This window comes from Brienomyrus brachyistius, chromosome 7 (assembly GCF_023856365.1).
Source record: "Brienomyrus brachyistius isolate T26 chromosome 7, BBRACH_0.4, whole genome shotgun sequence".
NCBI classification, from domain to species: domain Eukaryota; kingdom Metazoa; phylum Chordata; class Actinopteri; order Osteoglossiformes; family Mormyridae; genus Brienomyrus; species Brienomyrus brachyistius.
The window spans coordinates 15508094-15532017 of record NC_064539.1 but is presented as its reverse complement, the minus strand read 5'-3'; the positions used below and the strand labels follow the sequence as shown (position 1 = coordinate 15532017).

Here is a 23924-nt window from a genome sequence, read left to right as displayed (position 1 = left end):
ATTAAAACAGTTTGCAAAAGGTTCCAGCTTTGAAAAGGAATGGTGCTGATTACTTCCCTGCTATGCCATGGATTGCTGACCTCTGTTGCGCAACTGTGGTTTGATGTGCCAGTCATTCAAAACACAGTATATTTAAGGGGATTGGGAATTATGAAAATCAACTGTAGTTTATTGGTCTGTTTCTTATGTTGCATCTGAGTGTTTGTTTTCGGTTTTGGGCAGGGAGAGCAGAGGTTGTGTGGTGAATGGTCGATGTCGAGTGTTTAGACTTGCGGCATTATTGAAGGATCGATACAGGAAAATGGATACAGTGTCCAAAGTATTTGTATCCATTTGGATTGTGGGTCTGATACAAAACTTATGTAAGCAGCCCTTGTCTCTACCCCTTTGGAAGTGTTAAAGTTTCCTGGCTCACACAAAACTATGAATGGATTACTGGCGGCTAGGGGAGGAATTAATGATTAATGATGATCAGTTGGTTTTATAAACAAGCATGTTGGAAGCCCTCTCAAGTGAAATTTATTAGCAACCTTGTTCCACATTGTGGTTTTTCTGTATTGTTTCTTTGGGATTTATGAAAATATCATATGTTTCTGTTGTGTAGAATGCAGCCTTATTGAAAATAAGAATTTCTTCCTGTAGTCCACAGCCTTTTGTCTTTTTTGATTTTTAATCATGTGCACTCTTATCTGGAAGGAGAAAAAATTACATTAAACAATAAACAGCAGATAGTACACTGGTTAAGGGACTGTGGTTATGGTAAGCTCACTGGCCCATTTCCCAGAAGACCTCCTCCTTTTCTAGACTCTAAGTGAAATATGTAACCTCAATTCCATCACCCCAGCAGGCCAAACAGGTGAGAAATATAACATAAAAGCTACTTCAGGCTTTTTATATTAATGCATCTTCTGATCTTGTAGTTCAGAGAGAAATACAGAGAGAAAGAGTACAAGCTGCAGTGTTTAGTAACAGTCATATCTATATCTGTCTGTTTACAGTGCTTGGGAGAATTCAATTTATACTCAGTGACAAAAAAATGTTAAGCACTTAGACGGAGCGGCAGAAATGAAACTGCACGTGGTGAAAGGTCATGTGACTGCATCACAATGATCAGAGTATCAGATCAAACGCACAACAAAGTCGGTAGTATGGGCACACTGCTGGTTCCTTCGCTGCTGTGCACGTGTACCGAATTACGTCCAAATCGGCTTCTGGGTGCTTAACTCTTTTTTGTCACTTAGCGTATTTTGACATTTTCTGTAGAGTGTTCAACATATTGAATCATTTTGGACACAATTGACAGATTAAATAACCCATTTCGATGGCTTGTTACAAGATATTTTCTGTCATGCTGATTGTGTATTTATAAGAAACATGAAACCTAGCATGAGTTATTTCTGTTGTTCACTTGGTATATTTTCATTGTGTGGTCTACCGCCAGTTTACCGGTCCGAGCACGTACAATGAAGCCTGTTAGCCTGCTAATGCCTAAATCTGTTGTTTGGAACATGCAGTATGGCTTAATTTCCTCAGGAGCTGAGGAAAGTAGTTTCATAACAAATTGTTTAGTAAGGAGATAATCAGTTTGTGTGCTAGAAGCCGCTGGTCACAAACACATCCATTCAGAGAGGCGGTCCAATGTGCAAAACATGTGATTGATTGTTTGATTGCAGGCCTTGGTACTTGAAATACATCACATTTCATTCAGAACTCATTCTTAAAAAGTGGTGAAATTAAATTTGTGATTGCTTTTTAAATGAACCATAATGTAAAATGCAGGCGATTTCCAGGTTAGGTACAGTACTGCATGTAGTTACTTTTCTTATTACTGTATAATTATTATTGTTACTGTATTATGATTTTTCCATTGTATCCACAAAATGAACCTGAAGACAGACTTAGGCAACGTATCTTGTCCGTAACCCGGGGACTGAATGTACCGGAAAAGCACCGGTGCACGTTTTTTTAAACAAATAAACTGTTCTACTACTGTGAAGAAACATCTATCCTATGTCTCTCTTCTAAGTAGTTGAGTAAAGGATCACATACATACCTGTCAGTCACTGTTGATTAACTCGCAATCATGAGAAAATGACCTGTTGCTTTGTTTCAACCCAAATCCTGAAATCGTGACCCTAAAGGGTGAAGTTGAAAGTTTTTTTGTATGTTTCACTTCTTTCTGTAAACGAAAAGGTCAGGAAACTTACAGGTGGTATTAGATTAACCATGGATACTGGTAAGGGTGATCTGTTTGTTAAAGCCCAGCAATTAAAGGTAAGTTAGGAGTTACATTTTACATCATACAGTATCTTATCAGCCTTGTGTCTCATTCACTAATTTCATTCAGTTTTTTTGTACAAAACTTCCAATTAACTTCCCATTGCTCAATGCATTGACTTCCACATCCCAAATTTGAACAAGACGTTTTATGATATACTGGCGCCGAGTATAAACTGTGTAGCTCTATGAATACATCGTTGAAAAATGTAGTTTTGTGCTTTGTGGTTATGGGTTTGGTCTTTCTGGTTTTGTTAGCCTCTTTTTTGGTGTGTTTCTCATTCAGATTAGGCATGTAACTGGTATTTGGTAGCGTGTGATTAGGCTTGTAACTGGTATTTGGTGGAGCGTGATATCCATCCAGCCCCTGCCGCGCCTGCAGGCTTGTCTCATGTCTCATGTCACAGTGAGAGCGCAGAGCCCTCTAACAGACATTAGGCTTCACAAGTCACCTGAAGGGAGAGCTCAGGAGGATGCAGGAACGTGATGTGTGCATACCCTTGTTTAGCAAAAAAAAAAGGATTTCCACTTCTATTCATAGCTTGAAAATCACATTACATGCAAGTGCAACTGGTACAAATTTATTGAAAGAAGTTAATTTTCATATTTTTTAAAATGGGATTTTGCCATTAAACTTGCTGTACTATTTTTGAGTCGTTACCCAGGGATTTCCAGGGGTCTGTATCAGAAACCCAAACTTCTTGCTTAACCAGATAACTTGTCAGATTTAAGGAAGCCTGGCCTAAATGTAAGTGAATGAAGACAAAGTCCATTTAAAATGGAGCACCTTAAATCTGACAAAGCAAGAAATCTGGCTTCATGAGACAAACCCCAGCTCTAAAGGCTTTGTGTTTTTCTACAGCTGCACCAATCAAGGAGTCAGTTGACATTTAAGGGTGCGTTCTATTGGACAACGGAGTGTCCACTGGCTATGGGGTTTCCATCAGCCACTTGCTGGCTGTTGTTGTTAAAGCTCGCCTAAGAGGCCTGGATGGTGTCCAGCTAGTTCCTTTGGTCATAGGAATGACTTTTTTAAATAAACTGCATTGATAGAGAGGAAGAATTTGCATGCATTTACTCTGAATCAGTTTGCCGGGCCCAGGATTTCACAAATTTTCTTTCTCTAGGTTTTCTTTTGGCTGATAGAACACGGTAGGTTGGTTGTGTGCCTGGATTGTAGTTCCTTTTGGGAGCGAGAAGGGGTAGATCTTCACAGCAAATACATCAACAGCTAAGTACGGCTTCCCCAGTTTACAGGTTGGCTGTTTGGGATGGGCTTGTTGGGATTAGGGTTTTGCCCATAGAAATGAATGAACGGTCCCTACAAAGATATGAGTACAGGTCTTCTTGTGTGTGTGTGTGTGTGTGTTTGCCATGCATTGGATGGGCATCTCATCCAAAGTGTGCCCCTACCATGTGCCCTGTGGCTGGGACAGGCTCCTGCTCCCCCATTCCCTGATATATGTGCCCTTTTAATGACTCTGGATAAGAAAGCTGAAGTGAGTAATGCATCGGCTTTGCAGAGGTCCCTCACGGAAAGTGCATTTCTGCTTGCTGTGTCATGTTTCTAAGCAACCTTACAAGGTAGGGTAAACATTTGTTGCAACTCTGGAGGGAAAACGGAAGACCTGTTTAAGATCAAAGAGTTGCAGCTGGTCTGACAAGTACGCAAAAAGCACAGGATGCCCAGATACTTAGTGATTAGTGTGAACTGTACATCGTCAATTATTAAGCTCAAAGAAATCATGTGAGGCTGAAAGCTTCAGTGAAATGCAGCTCAAAATATGCGCATTCATCCATTAATATTTATCAGTGACGTTAGCAAAGTTTTCACAGGGGTGGAAAGGTACCAGAAGAGGAACTTGCTAGTATCTCTGTGATGGGTCATGCATGACCTAAAACAGTATTATCCGCTATTTCAGTCTGATGGCGCTGATGTTCAGCATGGCTCTCCTGTAACCTGGGCAACACGCCGCTTAAGCCCTGACCTCCGCTCCATTCTTCAGAGTGTTTCCAGCAGAAAAATGTGGCAGAGCAAATCTGCTAATTACAGTGAGAAGCAGTTCAAATAAATTAATGTGGTTCTGTGATCATTAAATGCGCAAATAAAAAAGCATGTGTCTGTGAAGTTAGAGCAAGCTCTGAGGTTTTTAAAGCTTGCTGATAACTACATGCAGGCATCACAGATGATTAACCTTCACTCTTTCAGTTTTTGTGACATTTGTCTCCTGAGAGCCTTTGTTTGGCAGAACGCAGGCGAGTTCTTCACGCTGCAGTTACCCCACTGTTGTGATGACAGCTCCATCCTTTAATAAGATACTTGTTTTTGGGGACCAAAAAACCGTGTGATATGTAGATTTTTTTTTTTATCAAATTCTCCCTCTTTTAACAAAGTGTCCCTCTCTGCTAAGCACACAACCCTGTTTCTTCCTTTGGATAGTTCCTCTTCTTAGACAAGTTCTGTTTTTTTTCCACACTTCTGGTATTAGTTCCATAAAATGTCAAATGGTTTGAGTGGATGTATTTTTTTACCAGTGTTTCCTCTTTTTGGGTCAGGTTTTACTATATCTTTTAACCCCATAAAGATCTCTGTAATTTCCTTTTTGTGAATGTGTTTTTCAAAGAAATTTTATTACAAAAAAAAAACGTGATGAACATCATTATCGTTAGCCCATCTCCAGGTATGCTGTGGGTAAATGTATATTTGATAGTAGGAGTAATTTGAGCATACTGTCATGAATAATTCAAAATATTTATAGATGTGCATCTTACATTAATTACACTGTTTGTCACACTGTCAATGATAAATGAATACCGAAAAAGATTCAGAGATCTCTAAAATTACAGCTATCAGAAAACCTTTCAGAGTATGTTTAAAACAGGTTTAAAAGGATTAAACAGGTTTTAAAAAGTGCATCACTGAATTTCCCTTAGCTAATTGTACCTTGTTATTTTGTGATGTAATAAACCTGAGGCATCAAAGAAATGAAACAGCCGAGTGAATATAGCTTTGCATGGATTTCTTAGCAGTTAGTGGCACACTTACATTGTTACAACTGTGATGTTCTAAATACTGGAATTCCAAGTTATTGGTGAATGACTCTGGCAGCAAAGAGCCTTGGTGACTGGCAGTGTTGCCTCTCACTCTGTGATTGGGGGTTTAGGTCACACCCAGACTGCGGATTGCTAAAATCCTCCTTCACTCGATCTCCCTGGGTCTCTCTTCTGTTGCCAGGCAGACTGATCTGTCTCTTTTTTTTAACCTTTCAGCCACCTATCACAGCGGTGCACAGCACATAAGCATTCTACCCTGGTCACATGGCAGGGGATGCTTTTACAAAATTCCAATTAAATTACATATAACAAGTGCGATGTCGAGCATGATTTACAGAGCTAATTATTTCAGGCGTACATTTAGGTGTATCTGTAAGAACACATACAGGCGGCATGCTGACTTAGTGGGACGGGTCGCCTCTTGTCTCCCGGTTGAGGGTTTAGATAGCACCTCTGCTCTGTGTCTGTGCTTGTGTGTGTGTGTGTGTTGGATTCTGCCTGTGTCACATGGATTTCCCCCAAAAATCCAAAGATTTACAGTTATGCTGATAAGTGGCTATAAAATTGTCCACAGTGTATGACTATGTGTGTCTGTATGTCTCCTGTAATGAACCGGTGTCCCTCCCGGTGTGAGCCCAGCCGGGTGCCCTGTGACGGACCAGCGTCCCTCCCGGGGTGAGCCCGGCCGGGTGCCCTGTGACAGACCGGCGTCCCTTCTGGGGTGAGCCCGGCTGCATGCCCTGTGACGGACCGGCGTCCCTCCCGGGGTGAGCCCGGCCGCGTGCCCTTTGCTGCCTGGGACAGTCTGCAGGCCACCCCATAACCCTAACTGGGAGTAGTGGTTAGAAGACCAATGGTGTCTTATATTTGGACAGTTGCTTGGGGACTGAAAGCAGGTCTGAGTCTAAAATGAGCCAGAGAGGAACCATGTGCAAAGCAGGGAGGATGGCTGCTTCCATCACGAGCTAGAGGTGCTGCATGGAAGCCACTGAGACAGGTGACATGAATGGAAATCCTGCCAGCCTCAGTTCACTCATCAGCCACGCGACGTCATGGACGCAGCACGTCGTTCGCCATGGATGATAGTTACAGTAGATAGAGAAGACAGCAGGGATTAGTGAGTTGACTTTAGCTCCTGTGTAACTGCGGACTCTGCATTCACTCTATCGCATGTCAAAAACAATGGACAAAACATCTGCTGCAATGACAATAACATATATGGGAATATGGAGGATTAAATGGCTTTGAGCTAAAAAATAAGTAAATTAGTAAGTTTGAAGTAATATCTGTTGCTGTGAAACACATTTATTTTTCCCAGTTTCAGTAACTTTGAACTACAATATAGTGCAGGATCTCTCTTAAAACTGTAGACCAATAACGTGTGTGTGTGTGTGTGTATGTCGTGTGCCACTTCTGTGTGCTTCACATTATCCTTCATTTTGCGCCTGGTTCTCTAAGTTGAGAAGAACTATGGAAGGAATTTCAAGAAATCATCCAAGAGGAATTGGGAAAAGAAGATTTATCAAAGTGATAGATCCAAGAATTCAAAATGAATGATGGAAGGTGCAGTGGAAAAAAAGAGAAGCCAAAATCAAGAGAGATAAACATCTCAGAAATGTACTCAGAAAATCGTAAATTCCATAAAGCTACCAGGAAAGAAGAAGGCCAGTATTGCAAGAACATCTGCAAAGTCACAGAAGACAGAAATCAACCTGGGAAAAATTGCAGTTTTTTCTGAATGTCTTATTGAAATAAATGAAGCCCCATCCTTGAGAGGGTAGATTGAGAGATATCAAAGATCACTTACTAACTGATGGAAAAAAGATTAAGCAAAGATGGCAGGAACACACTGAAGATCTTCAGAGCAAATACTTCAGCAACTAAGGTGTATCTGATGAGGCTCGGGACAAGGAGGGGGAGGGTCATTAATGAAATCTTGCTATAATCTTTGCACAGAACCAAACGTTGATGGGAAACTGAGGATTAGGAAGTGGAAAGGTGGGGGGGCAGATAGGCCGCACTTATCATGATTCTGAAATGTTCTTTTAGAAAATTCAGCCGCTGATTAGCAGAATGAAAACCAGAGAGAGGTAGGTTTATGTGTTGGGTATTGACAGTAAGATCAGAAAAATAGTCAAGATTTAGAGTTCATTGATTTTTCTAACATAGTTTCGGGTGCAGTTCTATTTGAAGATGAAAGTGGTTCCAAGCCATATAAAGACTGCTGAAGGTTCTGGCAAGATAACTCACAGAACTATAGAATGACCTCATGCCATCTGCCTGCTCATGCCCATTTTGAGCTGTTGTTAGTGTGTGAACAGTGCATATCACAGGCTATTATCTGCAAAGCACTTGAAGTTTTTGATAAGTCTGTTTTGCCATTGTGAAGATTTGATCCTGGTGGAAATGCGCAGTGAGTGAGGAGGAAATGGGATCAGTGTCATGCGCTGACAGGAAAAACAAGGGGGTCTGGCTTTGCAGCAGTTTGCCGGACTGGAGGACACATAGAGGGGCAGCGGAGGACCCAGGAATAGCACTGCATGCCCCGCTAGTCAAGGCCCTTGGGGTTACGAGCTCAGAGAATACAGTAAATGGAGCATTTCCCATTGTGCCAGAATGTAGGAAAAGCTCTATTAATAGGCTCTTGGCTGGCAGTCCAGTTATGCTGTTTATGCTACACAATGTACATGCATGTACAGAGTTAAGAGGTGACTGGCATGCTCTACTTACTTATTTGCTGTTAACAGGTGTCATGCTCAGTTTATTGCAGGATGTAGATATAGACGTCCATGCTATTGCAACAATAAGGCTAAGAATTGTGAAGGCATTTTAAATAGTTTTATCTACTGGGAAAAGCAACAACCAAAGTAAATAGCTGGAAGTTGTTCCCTGTTAGTAGCACAATGTTTCATTTTTATTAACTTCCCAAGAAGTATATATTTTTTTTGTTTATTTTTGTTGTTTTTCGTGTTTTTTTTTTTTTTTTGTTTTGTTTCATTTGACTCTCCATATTAAATTGTAATTAAATCTGTAATTTACAAAAATATGTTTTTCTATTAAGGTGCTTTTAAGTGTTGTGTTAGAAATAATAATTTAGCAGTGCTTTGTCACAGAAACAGAGTAACATCCACCTGTATTTCAACAACAACGATAACGATAGCAGCACTAAAGCCCAACACACACAGGAATTAATCTTACTGAAAATCTAATCTACAGTTAAATTAATCACACCACCAGCAGCAAACTGTACAAGTGACCCACCAACCCTTGTACTCTCCAAAATTTTACTACTTTGCTTTATTTACAAGCTAAAGAAACCTTATTCTGGTGAAACTTCTGGGTTCTCAGTGAAGTTTCCTAGCGATTCTTTCTGTTCATTCTCCTACTGACACCACAGTTAATAATATATCAGCTTTCTGTCCTTGAATAAACAAGCCAATTAACAGATTATTGAAGGAAGTATTACAGTATTTCAATAGACTGTAAAGCCAAGGAGGAATTTAGCGAGGTCTCAGCGCTGCATGCAGACTGCTGTTTAGTTCTCGCTCCCAGGTTTTGTTCATTACTAGTCCTGATACTTTCATAATGCATTATAATGCTTGATATTGTGACACCAGGCGAGAAGGGAGGAGGCCGACCCTGAAATGCAGAAGCAAACAGGTTTATTACGGAAACCGGACACTGATAAATCAAAGGGGGCAATCCGGGTCACAGGCAGAGGTCAGGTACCGGGGAAGTCAGTCCTACACCGATGGACAAGATGGGATAACGAGGGGCCGTGAGGAACAGGATCGGTGAGGTAGCAGGGCAGGAAGGGCAGGCAGGCTGCAATGCAGCTTATGAAGTATTATAATGAACAGTATAATGTAACCTTATGATTGTCAGATGCTGTAATGCTTTAATTCATATACTGAGCATTATAATGCAGGTATTATAATGCAGCTAATGAAAGTATCTACAGTACAGTGCATTACAGAAGACAGCATCAAGTAAAGTGTTACTGTTTTATGTTCCATCCATCTCCTGAAGCTACTCGTCCTGTGCAGGGTCACAGGGGGTCAAGCTTATCCTGGAGGCTACAGGCACAAGGCAGGGAACAACCCAGGATGGGGTGCCAACCCATCACAGGGCACAAGGGAGGGAACAACCCAGGATGGGGTGCCAACCCATCACAGGGCACAAGGCAGGGAACAACCCAGGATGAGGTGCCAACCCATTACAGGGCACAAGGGAGGGAACAACCCAGGATGGGATGCCAACCCATTACAGGGCACAAGGCAGGGAACAACCCAGGATGGGGCGCCAGCACTACGCCGCAGCACCATGCTCCCCCCTCCTCCCCCCCCCCGTATTATGTCATACCCATAAAATCTAAGCATGCATAGCTATGTATTTATTCTTGTTTAGAAATCAAGAGAGATATGACAGTAGGACTATTGCCACAATGTGATGCATGGACTGAAAAAGCTTTGGCCGACAAAACGGACATTGTTTGGAATCCATAAGAACGATCCATGTAGAATAATTCCATGGACAGTGAGTGGGGTCCTGCGTAAAAAGCCCTGTTTAATGCATGCAGGCTGCCTGCGCAGAAAGGCAGATGTTTGTGGTGAATCCGCAGCCTGCTGGCTTCTTTGTCCTGCCGTCCTTTCTGGGAAGCCTTGGCCCCAGCGGGGTTAAGTTGTCTCTGAATTCATATTGTTCTGGTCCACCGACAGACAAAGACACTGTGTGTTTTGTGGGGAGGTGGGGGATCAGTATTTCTCACAAATATTTTTCTTAATGGCGATACGCCTACAGTGGGATGTATGTAAGAGGCAGTGAGTCTCAGGAGAAGATCCTTGAGGCTTTTCAGTGTCCAGTCTCCTTGTCGCTTTGTTTTATGTAAATTCAAAAGAGGAGGATCCCTTTTTTCAGAGATTTTGTAGAAACGAGTCGCCTCCTCATTGTTTCCAGTGGTTTATTGGTGTGAGATGACTTTCACTGTCCCTAAAACAATGAGCTTTAAAGAAACATTTTGTTTCTTTCTGCCACCATCTGTGGTTTATCTACTTCCCTCATTCTCTCCCCTAAAGTCACCCTTCGTTCCCTGAAATACTCTACACTGGGAAAGGCCTGTTTTTCATTGGGGTAACGGTATCCATATGGAAGTTCCCCGATTCCACAGCCAGACTGGGATTTCTGTACCTCTCTTAGCCTCTGAAAATGTGAATGAATGAGTATGTTTACGGAGCCTATTTTGCATTTCAGTTTACAAACAGTGTACGTGTAACGTTTTTTTGTTAAAAATGCCTCTAAAACAGTGGCGTACAGCCTGTAATTTCTGATATTTGGATCACATGTTTTCATAAAACGTCAGTTTCTATGTCACAGGGTAGAGATAGTGGGCAGAGAACATTACAGTTCAATGCAGATCCAGGATGCGAGAGCACGTGTTGTCTTGTGTTTACAACTCATGACACAAATGCAAAAACTACTCAAGACATAATTAAAGTTTTCACCTTTTATTTTCCACAGTTGGAACAGAAGCAGAAAATATTGCCCAAATGCACAGTGCACTGGTAATGAATTATCATATAATATCGTAAATGATGCCCAACACAGACATTTTGCCAAAATCGTCGTTTGAAAGAGGAAGTTAAACAGTGACCAGTTTATGCATTTAGCGGGTTGACTTTGGTAAGATTTAGCTGGTTTCAGAAAATGGATGGATGGATGGATGGATGGGTAGCTGTGTGTGCAGTGGAAATACAGTGTGATGTGAGCTGTCTTTTTGGTAGTGTGTGTTTATCACAAAACTGCAGGAAAAAATGATTTTTATTATGCTTGATTCTTAATCGGATAAAGCAATTTGACCCAGAGTTAGTTGTAACTAACAATGAAAATTCTTTACACAGAGGTTTTTCGATATTAATTCTGCATTGGAAAAAAATGATAAGGAAAAAATATTGTGTATATGGATGAAATCGTTTACTTTGTACTGCCTTATACTCTGTGAGTCCTCTGATAGGCCTCTAGCCTAGTGTGACCCTGCTCTGGGTAAGTGGAAGATGTGATGGAGAGAGGGATGAAGGGGGGTGATGGAGTGTCAGCATGCATTATGGGTACAGTTTGGTTACAGCATGTATTTTTGATTACAATGTTTCAGTCACGTTGAAGGCTAGCTAACTGGAAGTTCCCATCGTGCCATATGTGGAAAGTTTTTGCTAAATTAATTGTTTGCAGCTTTAGTAATATGTTCCACTGTCCTCTAGCAGGATTAAACATAAACAATACCTTTTTTTCCCTAAAGTTTTTACTAAACAATATATGGCACTGCTTAAAAAGTCAGACTTTATCAGTCCAGCCAGCACCAAAGTATAATTAAATCAGATTAACTCCCTAGTATTTGCAAGACTGAAGGCTCTGTGTTTAGTCTTGGTGACATTTCCGGGCAGAAAAGCCCTTTCTGCTGCCATCAGAGAGGGAAATATTTCTTCAGTGAAAGATAATTTTTGTAGTATGTCACAGTCATTGCATAACAGTATAATTATTTTTTTAAGTATTGTGGAAAATCACTGCACCTAACTAATGTGAGGAATATATAACTATCACTTACGATTTAAAGCGATCACTTGAAAAGTATTTTTAAAATTCATCCCTGGACTTTTCTGTGTTTCTGGCAGATTCAGGAAACGCTGGCTAAGTTTCAAAATGATCCGAAGGCTATTTTCCTCACCCAGCTTTTGCGGACTAAAAATAAAGCACTGTGATGCAGGAGGGAGGCGATGGGAAATGTGACCTTTGCTGAATTTGAAGGGCACGTTTCTTTGACCTCTGTCTTCTGGCGTGCAGAAATCCAAACAATCCAAAAGTTTTCTCGAAAAAGTCATAAAGTTGTTTTGCTACAGTGATCAGTGCAGCCTTTAAATATTACTGACTTTATTTTCATGAGAGGTTTTGGTTACACTGAAAAATAAGATGGATTATGTAATTATTCACAGTGTCTTTCCTCATTTTGCTGTCAAGTAGTCTCTGCCTCCCAAGTTGTATGGTGCTATAAATCCGTATTTAAGGATCTTAAATTTTCTGCCTTGAAAAACAAAAGCTTATTTCCCTTTATGTTGTATGACAAATGTTATGACTTTGTGTACAACAGGCAGATTGGGAAGGAAATCCAAGTATATTTAAGTTTAAATATCTATGCATTAAATAAAGAGGTGTAAAATGAATACCTATTAATAAGTATGCAGCCTTATGTCTGCTGCTTCAAGTGACATTCAGCATGTTGGTTAAATTAAAAGAGGTCAAATGTCAGAGTGACATGTGACCTCAGTTAAGGTTAGCACTGCACCCTGCTGGGTCAGGATGCAGCCTGTACAAGAGACATAAAGAAGATGGTTCACTGGGTCCAGCAGCTCAGTCGACAAACTTGAGCGTATCTCTGACGACCACTGCTGGGGTGTATGAGAGAATAACAGAACTGGTCCGGCCAGGCTCACCCACGGCGGAAAGTAAAAAGAGCTCTGCTCTTCCGCAGGGTGCTTCAGCGGAATGGAGAATAGTCAGCCAGTCGACCACAGAGAGAGCAGAGCTGTACTAAGCCAGGAAGAGAAAGCACCTTGAAGGCGTGTTCTGCCTTCATGTCTTTCTGCCTACAGAGTACGAATACTAATTCTTTTTGCATTTGTACATTTTTTTTGTAAAGCACACATCATAAACTATGAAGAAATGTATGTGTCATCTTTCCTGTGCATCCAGTTTTTAAACTAAATGAATATTTACACTGATAACCTGTCTAAGTTGTGTACCACTTCCCCCATTCTGTACTGGATAGAAGATGGATGGATGGATGGATGGATGGGTGACGTTTTAGCAAATTTAAATGCAAATATTTGTTATAGCTTTTTCCTGCATCACTATTTCATAGTATGATTGTTTGAAACAGACCCAGTCTTATGTAATTTAGAAATATTTACTTTCAGTTACTGGGAGAATCATGGTACAGCTGTACTGCAAGGTAGTGCACGTTGCAAGTGAAGTCCCTGCACTGTGCTTTTGCTTATAGGCTGACACAGAACTCACTTCCTGTTTGCTTTTGGGTTCGTTTTCTTGAGCACGATAAGTGGTATTTTAGGTCCAGCAGTGAAGCGTTGAAGTTCCAAAATGCTGGATGGTAGTATTTAGACAGGAGATGGTAGAGGAGAGAATGGGATGCTGCTGGAGCCAGACTAAGGTGACTTTTATACATCGCATCATCTGCGACGCACTTACCGTGGAGCTTTATCCTGCTGAACTTATTCAGGAAGTGGTGCTGAGAAGCATGTGAGAAGCTGGCTAAGAAGCTTTTGTATATTATTTTAGTGAAAGATCTGTATTTTAGGAAATAAAGATAATCATTTTATCGATAAGCATCGTACAACTGAGATGACTGATTAAAGATCAAGCAGACCGCATTGTGTTAATATATAAATTCTCTTGGTAACAACGTAAGAAAAATGTACGGTAAAGGTGTCGGATGTGCTAAAGCTTAAGTGTCACCAGTTATACATGTTGCTACGTTTGAAATGAGGATTTTTTTTTTGGTTTTATTTAAAGCATCTGCCTTTAAAATGTGATCAATATTAATTAGCTTGAAATTGTGCAGATGTGACACCTGCTTCTCATTTGAATTTTTGACTCTTTGTTAGGAAAACAATGAAAATCGGCAAACCAGTATGAATATTTTACAGACTGTTTTGTAGTTAATAATTTAAAATTCTACTATAGTTTCCATCAGAAATGGCTCAATGCAGGATACTTCTGACATAAAAAGCACTATGTTATGTGCAACGTGAAACCAAAACAAAGGGAAATACTTTGTCTTCATTTCTACAAAAAAAAACACCATTACATGATGTCAGTGGCTAAGAAGCTCATTTCCCAGTTTACAACATTTATGAATCTTTTCTGCTGTGCAGGATCAATTTGACAACTTGGAAAAGCACACACAATGGGGCATCGAGTTTGTCGAAAGATACACCAAATTTGTGAAGGAGAGATCGGAGATCGAGCTCAGCTATGCAAAGCAAATTAGGTAAGTTGTGTCTTATTTTAGTAACAGACTTGGTTACATTTATTGGTATACATGAGTCATTACCCAAGTATTTATTCCACTCACCTTTTCCTCAGACGGTTCACTTTACAGTTAATAAAGTAGCTGATAATATAATTTCTTGCCTCGAGGAGGGTGACACTGGTGCTGAATGTTGAATATACAGTCATCGTTCAAATTTATGCATTATTAAAATACTGTTGCCTGGAGTGGGTTAAAGCTACCATTCTTTGGAAAGGTCTGGAAAAAAGCTACAGCTGAAAGGAAAAGTATTAAAAGGAAATGTTGATACTTTTGTTGTGGTTGTTAATTTTTTATCTACTGTAGCGTCTCTGGCCCTGCAATGTTTCAGCAGAGTCACCCAGTCAATAGCTAATGGCCTCCTCCTCACTTCAGCTGGGTGACTTTACAGCATTTTTCACAGCTACATCACGGTTAACCTTCTCCGTTAAACCAGTTCAGCCTGGAATCAGGTCACCTAACAAAGGAAGAACTGCAGCCGTTACGCCATAGAAGATGACCACAATCAGAATGTGCTTTTGTTCTTATCGTTACTTTCAAGAAATGCGTGTAAATTGCTTTTCTAAGAGTTTATATTTTGTATGACATGGTAAATGAGATGATAAGATTTTGCGGTGGTGATAACTGCAGACTGGCTCCCTTGTGAAGTGCTAAGATTTGCTGGTACAGTTATACAATGTGCACATTTTGGGTTATGTATGAATGACACTAACTGACTGTATTATTTTAACATTATTTAGCACTTTCTGTTAAGGCCAAGTGTCATGCCGTAACTGACCATAAATCAGAAATTTTAAATATAGTCATTCCTGTGACACCCTTTGTGCTTCTGTTCCCAAGTATTTCGGTCACACTGATTATTTATCGCACTAGTTATGCTGCTCTAGTTCTTCTCTATCTTCATGCACAAACATGCAGCCTGGTTTTCCTGATCAGGAAGCACAGGGCACAAGGCCGGGAAACGCCCGAGTCGGGACACCACCCCATCGTAAAACACACACGCTCATACACCATGAACCGTTCAGGAACTCCAGATGACCTAATTGTGGATGTTCAGGCTACAGGAGGAAACATACATGATATAGGGAGAAGAATGCAGAGGTGGGATTGAAACCTCTAACCCTGAAGCAGAGGGCCATCTTGCCGCTTGTACATGTCCAAATTGGTATTAAATTAAATGTCATCATAAACAACATCATTCATCTCAACGTGGTATTCGCAGCATTAATTTATCATTAGATCTCAACATCGCACTTGTTATATGTAATTTATGTAGAATTTTCTAAAAGCATCGCCTGCCATGTGAACAGGGTAGAATGCTTATGTGCTGTGCACCGCTGTGATAGGTGGCTGTAAGATAAAAAAAATTGCAGCAGGGCAATCTGCCTAGCAACAGAGGAGAGGGCAGAGATATTTAATGGAGGAACATTTTAATAATCTGCGACCAGGAGAAGCAGCCAGTAACAAATTCAAGCATAAAATACATGTAGTGCTCGGAAAATATTTCAGCAAATTGCATTGCCTGTGGATAATTTTGCCATTGTGTGCTGTAACATAATTTACGACGAGGAGAGTACATTGTCCCAAACAAGAGGGGTTCCCTAATGTGTTTACTAACCTGTTCACTATGTAATCTGTAATCTGCTGCCATGCTTTGTTACAGCGTGATCCATTGGCTGAATGGTTGAACGTAATTGGCTGGCTTGTTACCGGTTGCTGGGTAAATCCGCTCTGCCAGCAGCCAGCCTGTAGCTGTGCACTGCTCTGCCTGACCTGCTCTCAGTTTGCTTTCACCTGGTAGAAAAAAAGATGAAATTGCTACAGTAGCCAGCTGCACAGCAAAACGATGAAGTGTATTTACAAAAGCACCGCTTCCCACTTTAATAGCCGGTGATGAAGTTGTATCCATAGTGATCTCTCTGGCATTGAGTGTAATGACGTTTTTTTTCACCTGCATTAATAAACACCGACAAGTAAACACACTAATAATTTAAAAAATTAAAAATGTACAAAAATTTAGTGGATTAACTTTTAACCAAATTGACCGGAGGTGAGAGATAATGATTTAGTTCATTAAAGCATTTGGCCTGATGGACTAGAAAATGCTGATGTACATTTTGGCACAAATACAGTTCATTCTTGTTCATCTCATTCAGCTATTTTTGTTGCAAACTACTAGCTTCGCTTTGGATTAATGTGTATGACTCATAACTTGCAAAACAGAGCAAGGGGTATATTGTTTCTAAGGATGTTCCAAGTTTAATAGACCGTTCAATGCACCGTTTTGTGTTGTTTTGATACATAACTAGCAAGATCTTTAGTTATCATACATGCCTAACTTGCTGTTTAGTTTTTAGTGAAATTTGTTTGATTTAAAATCATTTTGTTTTTCACATAAAATCCAGAGCCTTCTGGCCTTTTCTCAGTGTCATTTTACAGATCTCAGTATTTTCCTTTCTGATCGAGATTGAGGAGGTTCTCAGGGAATTTGACCTTTGGCCTTGCAGCCACCTTCCCAAAGCCTAAACTGTGCAACAACAAACCTTTTTTTTTTTTTTTGCAGGAATCTGTCAAAAAAATATCAGCCTAAGAAGAATTCCAAAGAGGAGGAAGAAAACAAGTATGTTTTTAAAAGACGACACATGGTGTTTTTCAGGCCAATGTTGATGAGAAGCAAAACGTTCTTATGCATGAACTTATAGGGTTTGTTGTTGATTTTAAGCAACTGCTTTGGTCAAAAGTAAGATTAATTTATAGTTTGTTCTATGCTGAAATTTCAATTTTGGTTCTTTTCTCTAGCAAGTACTCAGCATGTCGGGCTTTCCTGTCAACTCTGAATGAGCTGAACGACTGTGCAGGACAACATGAAGTTATAGCCGAGAACCTGACATCGCAGATCATCTCTGAGCTGACGCGCTACATCCAGGAGCTGAAGGCAGAGAGGAAGTCGGTAAGATGGCCGCTTCCTGTCTCCTCTGCTTTCAGCCCCGTTTCCCTCTATGAGCCTCACTTTGATACACATCCCCTGATATAGCATCTGACAGGATATGTCCTGCTTGTCTTCTTGGAAAATGAAACAGTTTTGTGAAAAGGAGGGTTAGAGATTCTAATGCCTGCTTGTTGCTACAACCTGTAATAAATTGACTAACACAGTTGAATGAACATGAATTCAGTACAGATTTGTTGGGGATTTATTTCCCTTGTGCAAGCGCACATTGTGTAGAAGCCTAAGGAACGTATGTATGTACGTATCCTAAGGAATCTGTCGCTGATTGTTTTTTTTTTAGCATGTATTTAAATGAAGCCCAAAAAACACCAATAAATCTGAACGAATAAACTTCACAAATCTCCAAAAGGAATATTTTTAGTGTTGCCATGCAGGATTCCAGCCACCGGGAAAAACTCACACTGGTCCATTTGGACTAGGGTGGTGCTGTAGTATCGCCCGTCACACGGCTGCACTCAGGTTCGCATCCCTGAGGTAATCAGCGACCGTCCCTTACCTCGCTCTCTCATCGTTGTTACCAGTATTATTTTATGTGTGTTGTTGTTAATGAGAAAGCAGTTGCTGCTGTTGGCCAGTTAATCCAAAAGGAAAATAAGATTACAGTTAGCTATCCAGGTCATTGGGTGTATCTAGTAAGCTTCCTCCTCCTTAATTTATCTGGAATGCATATTAATGTAAATGCTCAGTAAAGGACGTTGTGACTGACGTTAATGCAAGATTGACATCACTGCACTGACTGGGTCAGATCTCTCTCTCTTGGGTGGAGTCAGGGTCTCTGGGGAAAGAGCAGGAAAGTACTTTATGCATGTGAGGAAACTATAGTGAGTATGCGTTCATTCAGGCAGCCTTTGTCTTTGTGATGTTATTTACAGGTTAGGGTTTAAGGCTGTTTTCTTTAAATGTATAGCTATGAATTTGATTTTCTTCATGCCAGGAGCCTCGGCAGCAGTAATGTCACATAACAGACACTACATGGACAAAAATATGTGAATACCCCTATTAATTAGAGGAATTGGATAATTAAAGATTGCCCATTGCTGACACAGATATATAATTAAGCACATACCCATGTAATCTCCAGTAACAATCACTGGCAGCATAGCAATCAGAGCAGAGGTTAGTGACTCTACTTGGCACCACAATAGGACACCATCTTGGCACCATCGTAGGACACCATCTTGGCACTATTGTAGGACACCATCTTGGCACCATCATAGGTCACCATCTTGGCACCATCATAGGACACCATCTTGGCACCATTGTAGGACACCATCTTGGCACCATCGTAGGACACCATCTTGGCACCATCATAGGTCACCATCTTGGCACCATCATAGGACACCATCTTGGCACCATCATAGGTCACCATCTTGGCACCATCATAGGACACCATTTTGGCACCATCATAGGACACCATCTTGGCACCATTGTAGGACACCATCTTGGCACCATTGTAGGACACCATCTTGGCACCATCGTAGGACACCATCTTGGCACCATCATAGGACACCACCTGACACCACCATAGGACACCATCTTGGCACCATCATAGGACACCATCTGCCTTTAAAATGGCCCAGTATTGTCTAGTCACTTAGGGTGTTAAGCAAACATTACAGGTGACCTTTCTGCTGTTCTATGTTTAGCGCTACAAGAAGTTTCGGACAGGAAGGCCTGTTTGTAAGGGTTCAGATGGTGTCAGGGAGCCGGAAAGATGGCAAGGGGGACTCTCATTGCCTGTTTTATGATGTCCTCAATTGAAATGACGAAAGCCAGGATTTACAGAATCTCATTTCACAAACAGTGTTGCATAAGCCTTCGGTTGGGTTTGTGTTCTTCTACACTGGATCCCTCGTACAGAAGAGTCCCCTGGTATCAGCGTTTCGGGTGTTGGTCATAAATTAAAATTTGGCCACTTCTAATGCCAGTGGAAGCAGCAAGCAGTGGTGGAAAGTAACAAAGTACAATTGCTTCATTACTGTACTTAAGTACATTTTTCACATATCTACACTTAAGTAGATTTAGTCATGGACACTTTTGACTTTTACTCTACCACATCTTACTGCAGGTATGTATACTTCCTGCTCTATTACATTTATGCTTAGCGTCACGTTACATTTCACAATCACATTGCTGTTTTTTTAACAGATGACGACTAGGAAGGGTAGTGATGGGGCACATAATGCTGAGATTTCAGAGCTTTTCTCATCAAAGTAAAGTCCAGCGATTCAAAGCAGAAAGTAGGCATCAGAGGTTTCAAATTCTGTGAACTTTTAGAAACTTTCGTAAACACAAGATAAAGCGTTTGGGCCTCATGTTTTTTTGTCATGGTTTTTCATCACAGGCCTCAGTGTTTGAGGGTAGATGCTCGTAACTGAACACGAGTGATGTTCCTCTTTTACTAGCAACCAGGAGCTAGATGCTTCACCAAAAATATCCAACTGGATATATTGGTGAAATTGTCTTTCACTGAAACTTTCAATAAAAAAAAATCCTTCCGGCAAAAAAATATATAGCACATAACATATTATATATAATGTATAGTTGTTAGTGGTTGTCACCTCATATCTTTGGACAGTGTAGCTTGTGTAAACTGAACACCGTCTCAGTTTATTGCTTTCAGTAGTTTAAATATATGTAAGTATAGTTAGAATTTTAAATAATTATAGGTCAGACATATATTTAGTATTTTGTTATAATTAGCTCTCAAAGCAGTGAAATTGGGTCATTCTGATTTCTTCTTCATTGTTACACCTGGAATTTTGTTACACCTGCAAAAACTTTCACGTACTCGAAAAACACATCTGCTTGGAAAAGAGAGTGGAAAGCAAAAGCTGTTAAAGTGAACTTGGCTTGATTGGTACAGCTGAAAAGCAATAGGACATTGTGTACGACGAGATCGGGTTCCCCATTTACGATAAAATAAATCAAAAATATTTCCTTATCTGCAACAATTTCAAGACCAGCCATGGCTCGGATATTTCATAAAATAGCTCTTTATTTTATGTATCCTTATTATTTACCTTATGAACTGTGTGAACTATTCAGTCATGTGAAAAAGAAAACTTAAAAGAAAGTACACCTTCTTTGTAGCACATTATGCATGTTGTCAGTTATATTACTCATAGGGAATTTTACATATCCTGCTAGCTTCGCACCCACAAAATGTAATAAATGTTTTTTTTCTTTCTGTATGATATTAGTGTTGAACTGGAGTCAATGAACATTAATCCCTCTCAAGTAATTGCGCACATTTTTTTTTAGCATTGACCTGCTCACTCGGCATATTGTGGGCTGACTGGAAAAGCACATTTTTACCCCCCCTCACACAGATGTTTTGCCGGGGTCCTAGCCAATTAGAACCATGAATGGAAAAAATCACCACATAGCGACTCCAAGTGAGGAGTGGGACGTCCCACACTTGACCCCATCCAGGCCACACTTGTGATAAGCTGAAGCAGTTTTTAGGTTCTTTTTTTTTCGTTTCATTTATGGTCAGTCAAATTTAGCCATAGCTGCAATTTTCTGTTTGTTATAAGGTCAGACTGCAACTATGCAAATGCTTGTCAGTTTTTCTCATGTGAGGATCAGAAATCCGAAGGCCTGTGTAATATCTGTACGTCCATTGGCTCCGATTCCCGGTTTGCTCGCCGGTCATGTCTCAAATTTTATGATTTGGACAGTATGACTTGGCACTTAGCCATCTCTCCTATTTGACTCTCCCTACCGGCCCCTGGAGGATGGGATTCCCCTTTGAGTCTGGTCCCTCCCAAGGTTTCTTCCTTCTTGGGAGTTTTTCCTTGCCACTGTCACCTTTGGCTTACTCACTGGGGGCATTGGGTGAGGATGCTGTAAAGCGTTTTGAGACGATGTAATGTTGTGTTGTGATTTTTGTTTGTTGTTGAAAACCTATTTAGAGTCGTGAAATACTAATAATAATTGTAATGATATTTTTTTTTTACATATCAAGTCTACTATATATATATATATATATATATATATATATATATATATATATATGTATATATATACATATATACATACATACATACACACACTTGATATTATAGACATGCATATATATATATAAATCTGTCTTTAAGTCAAATTTTTAGGTAAGTTCAAAATAAATGTAAATAAAAATAATAGAGTGAAAATAATGACACTTACTACATACACCACTGTACTGTAGCTTGAGGCGATAAACCACTGAAGCTGGCTAATGTTTCAGCAAGCATCACGAATGTTGATCACGTTAATATGAACCATTGTGTTTAACCTAAATTTTTAATATAACAGACTTTATGGCAGTGTGTTCATAAATATCAGCTGTCTGTAAGTCAAACATTCTTAACCGGGGGACTGCCTGCGTACAGTATGTACACTATATGGACAAAAGTATTGGGACACACCTTTATCATTCAATTCAGGTGTTTCATTCAGACCCATTGCCACAGGTGTATAAAATCAAGCACATACCCATGCAGTCGGGTTTAAAAACATTTGTCAAAGAATGGGTTGTTCTGAAGAGCTCAGTGAAGTCAAGCATGTTACTGTAATTGGATGCCACCTTTGCAGTAAGTCAGTTTGTGAAATTGCTTCGCTGCTAGAGATTCCGTGGTCAACTATAAGTGGTATTATTGCAAAGTGGAAGAGTTTAGGAACAAAAGAAACTCAACCACAAAGTGGCAGACCACGGAAAGTAACAGTGGGGATGACGAGTGCTGAGGTGCATACCGCACCGAATTTGCCAACCCTACGTTGACTCAATACCTGCAGAATTCCAAACGTCCTCTAGCATTTTCCCCAGCACAAAACTGCGCAGCGGGAGCTTCATGGAATGGGCTTTCAAGGCCGAACAGCTGCATTCAAGCCTCACATCAACAAATGCAATGGCAAACATCAAATGGAGCAGTGTAAAGCACACCACCACTGGACTCTGGAGCAGTGGAAACATGTTCTGTAGAGTAACAAATAACATTTCTCTGTCTGGCAGTCTGATGGATGAGTCTGGATTTGGCAGATGCCAGGAGAACATTACCTGCATGACAGCAACGTGGCAACTGTATGGTTTGGTAGAAGAGAGATAATGGTATGGGGTTGCTTTTCAGGGGTCGGGCAAGGCCCCTTAGTTCTAGTGAAGGGAACTCTTAAGGCTTGAACATTAAGACGTTTACACAATACTATGCTTCCAACTTAGTTGAAACAGTTTGGGGAAGGCCCTTTTCTGTTCCAGCATGGCTGTGCCCCAGTGCACAATGCAAGGTCCATAAAGACATGGTTGGGTTAGTTTGGTGTGGAAGAACTAGATTGGGCCACACCGAGCCCTGACCTCAACCCCATCGAACACTTTTGGCATGAACTAGAACGGAGACTGTGAGCCTTCACATCCAACCTCAGTGCTTGACCTCACAGATGGTGTTTTGGATGAATGGGCAAAAATTCCCACAGACACACTCCAAAATCTTGTGGAAAACCTCCCCAGAAAAGTGGCAGCTGTTATAGCTGCAAAGGGGGGGGGGGCAACTCCATGTTGATACCTGTGGATTTATAATGGGACGTCGTAGAAGTTTCTGTAGGTGTAATGGCCAGGTGTCCCAATACTTTTGTCCATATAACGTATCACATAGTTCTAATTTAGTTCTCTTTCTATTCGATTTGAGGGCATCTGCACATTTTGGTACAAATTTTGCGGTTGAACTACTCCAAAAACACTCCCTTTTCTTTCTTAGCATTTGAATTCTGAGCTTCTGGTGTTAGCTATGTGAGTCACGGCTGTCAGCCTCGGAGTAGGATGTCCATCTCTATCAGGGCTGAGCTCTATGGGATGTCCATCTCGGCCTGTCAGAGCTGAGCTACATAACTCCATGCCATCATCCTTTTGACAGAGCCTACATCTGGGAGGGTCTTTTGGGCGAGGTTGGGCAGGTTATCTGTTTGAACATTGTGTTGTGGGTTCAGTCTGAAATGGAGTCCCAGTGTTCAGGAACTATACGTTAAAGATGAAGGACATAGTGAGAGCATTCAGGATGAGAGGGTGCAGAGTGAGAGGGTGCCAAGTGAAAACATGCAGAGTGAGAGGGTGCTAGGTGAGAGCGTGCAGAGTGAGAGCCTGCTGGCTTAGAGTGCACAGAGTGAGAGTGCATGGAGTGAGAACGTGCAGGGTGAGAGCGTGCAGAATGAGAAACCGTGCAGAGTGAGATAAGCATTTTCACGATGAGCATGTTTCAGCATACTGATGATGTCATTTGTTCCCGCGTCGTGAAGCGGTGAATGAAACTAGGCAGTTGGCCTAATTAACTGGCTTCAGGATTTCACGCTGTATCCTTTAAAGTACTTCTGAATTCCCCTTGCAACCATAACAGATACATTTGGCAGACAGTACTAGAAAGTTCATACCCTGTACAGTCACAACTCTGGAGTAAGAATACCAGAAATACCTTCTGTAATATGTAAAGACCTAAATATATGACCCAAGAGAGATGGTGTACA

At 40.8% G+C, this 23924-nt stretch overlaps 1 protein-coding gene across 18 annotated transcripts in view; it reads left to right on the top strand.

Moving 5' to 3' along the window:
- Nucleotides 1-23924, top strand: part of LOC125745739 (formin-binding protein 1) — a 60048-nt gene that overhangs the window by 5790 nt on the left and 30334 nt on the right. For 6 of the 18 annotated variants that reach the window (XM_049018895.1, XM_049018881.1, XM_049018890.1 and 3 more), the window contains exons 1-4: nucleotides 13376-13546; nucleotides 14271-14386; nucleotides 16989-17045; nucleotides 17225-17375. In XM_049018895.1, the coding sequence (XP_048874852.1) occupies nucleotides 13484-13546; nucleotides 14271-14386; nucleotides 16989-17045; nucleotides 17225-17375 (387 nt within the window). In that variant the 5' untranslated portion in view covers nucleotides 13376-13483. Of the gene's footprint in view, nucleotides 1-13374; nucleotides 13547-14270; nucleotides 14387-16988; nucleotides 17046-17224; nucleotides 17376-23924 lie in introns of those variants that run through there. The other 12 variants (XM_049018880.1, XM_049018884.1, XM_049018882.1 and 9 more) reach the window with 6 other exon arrangements.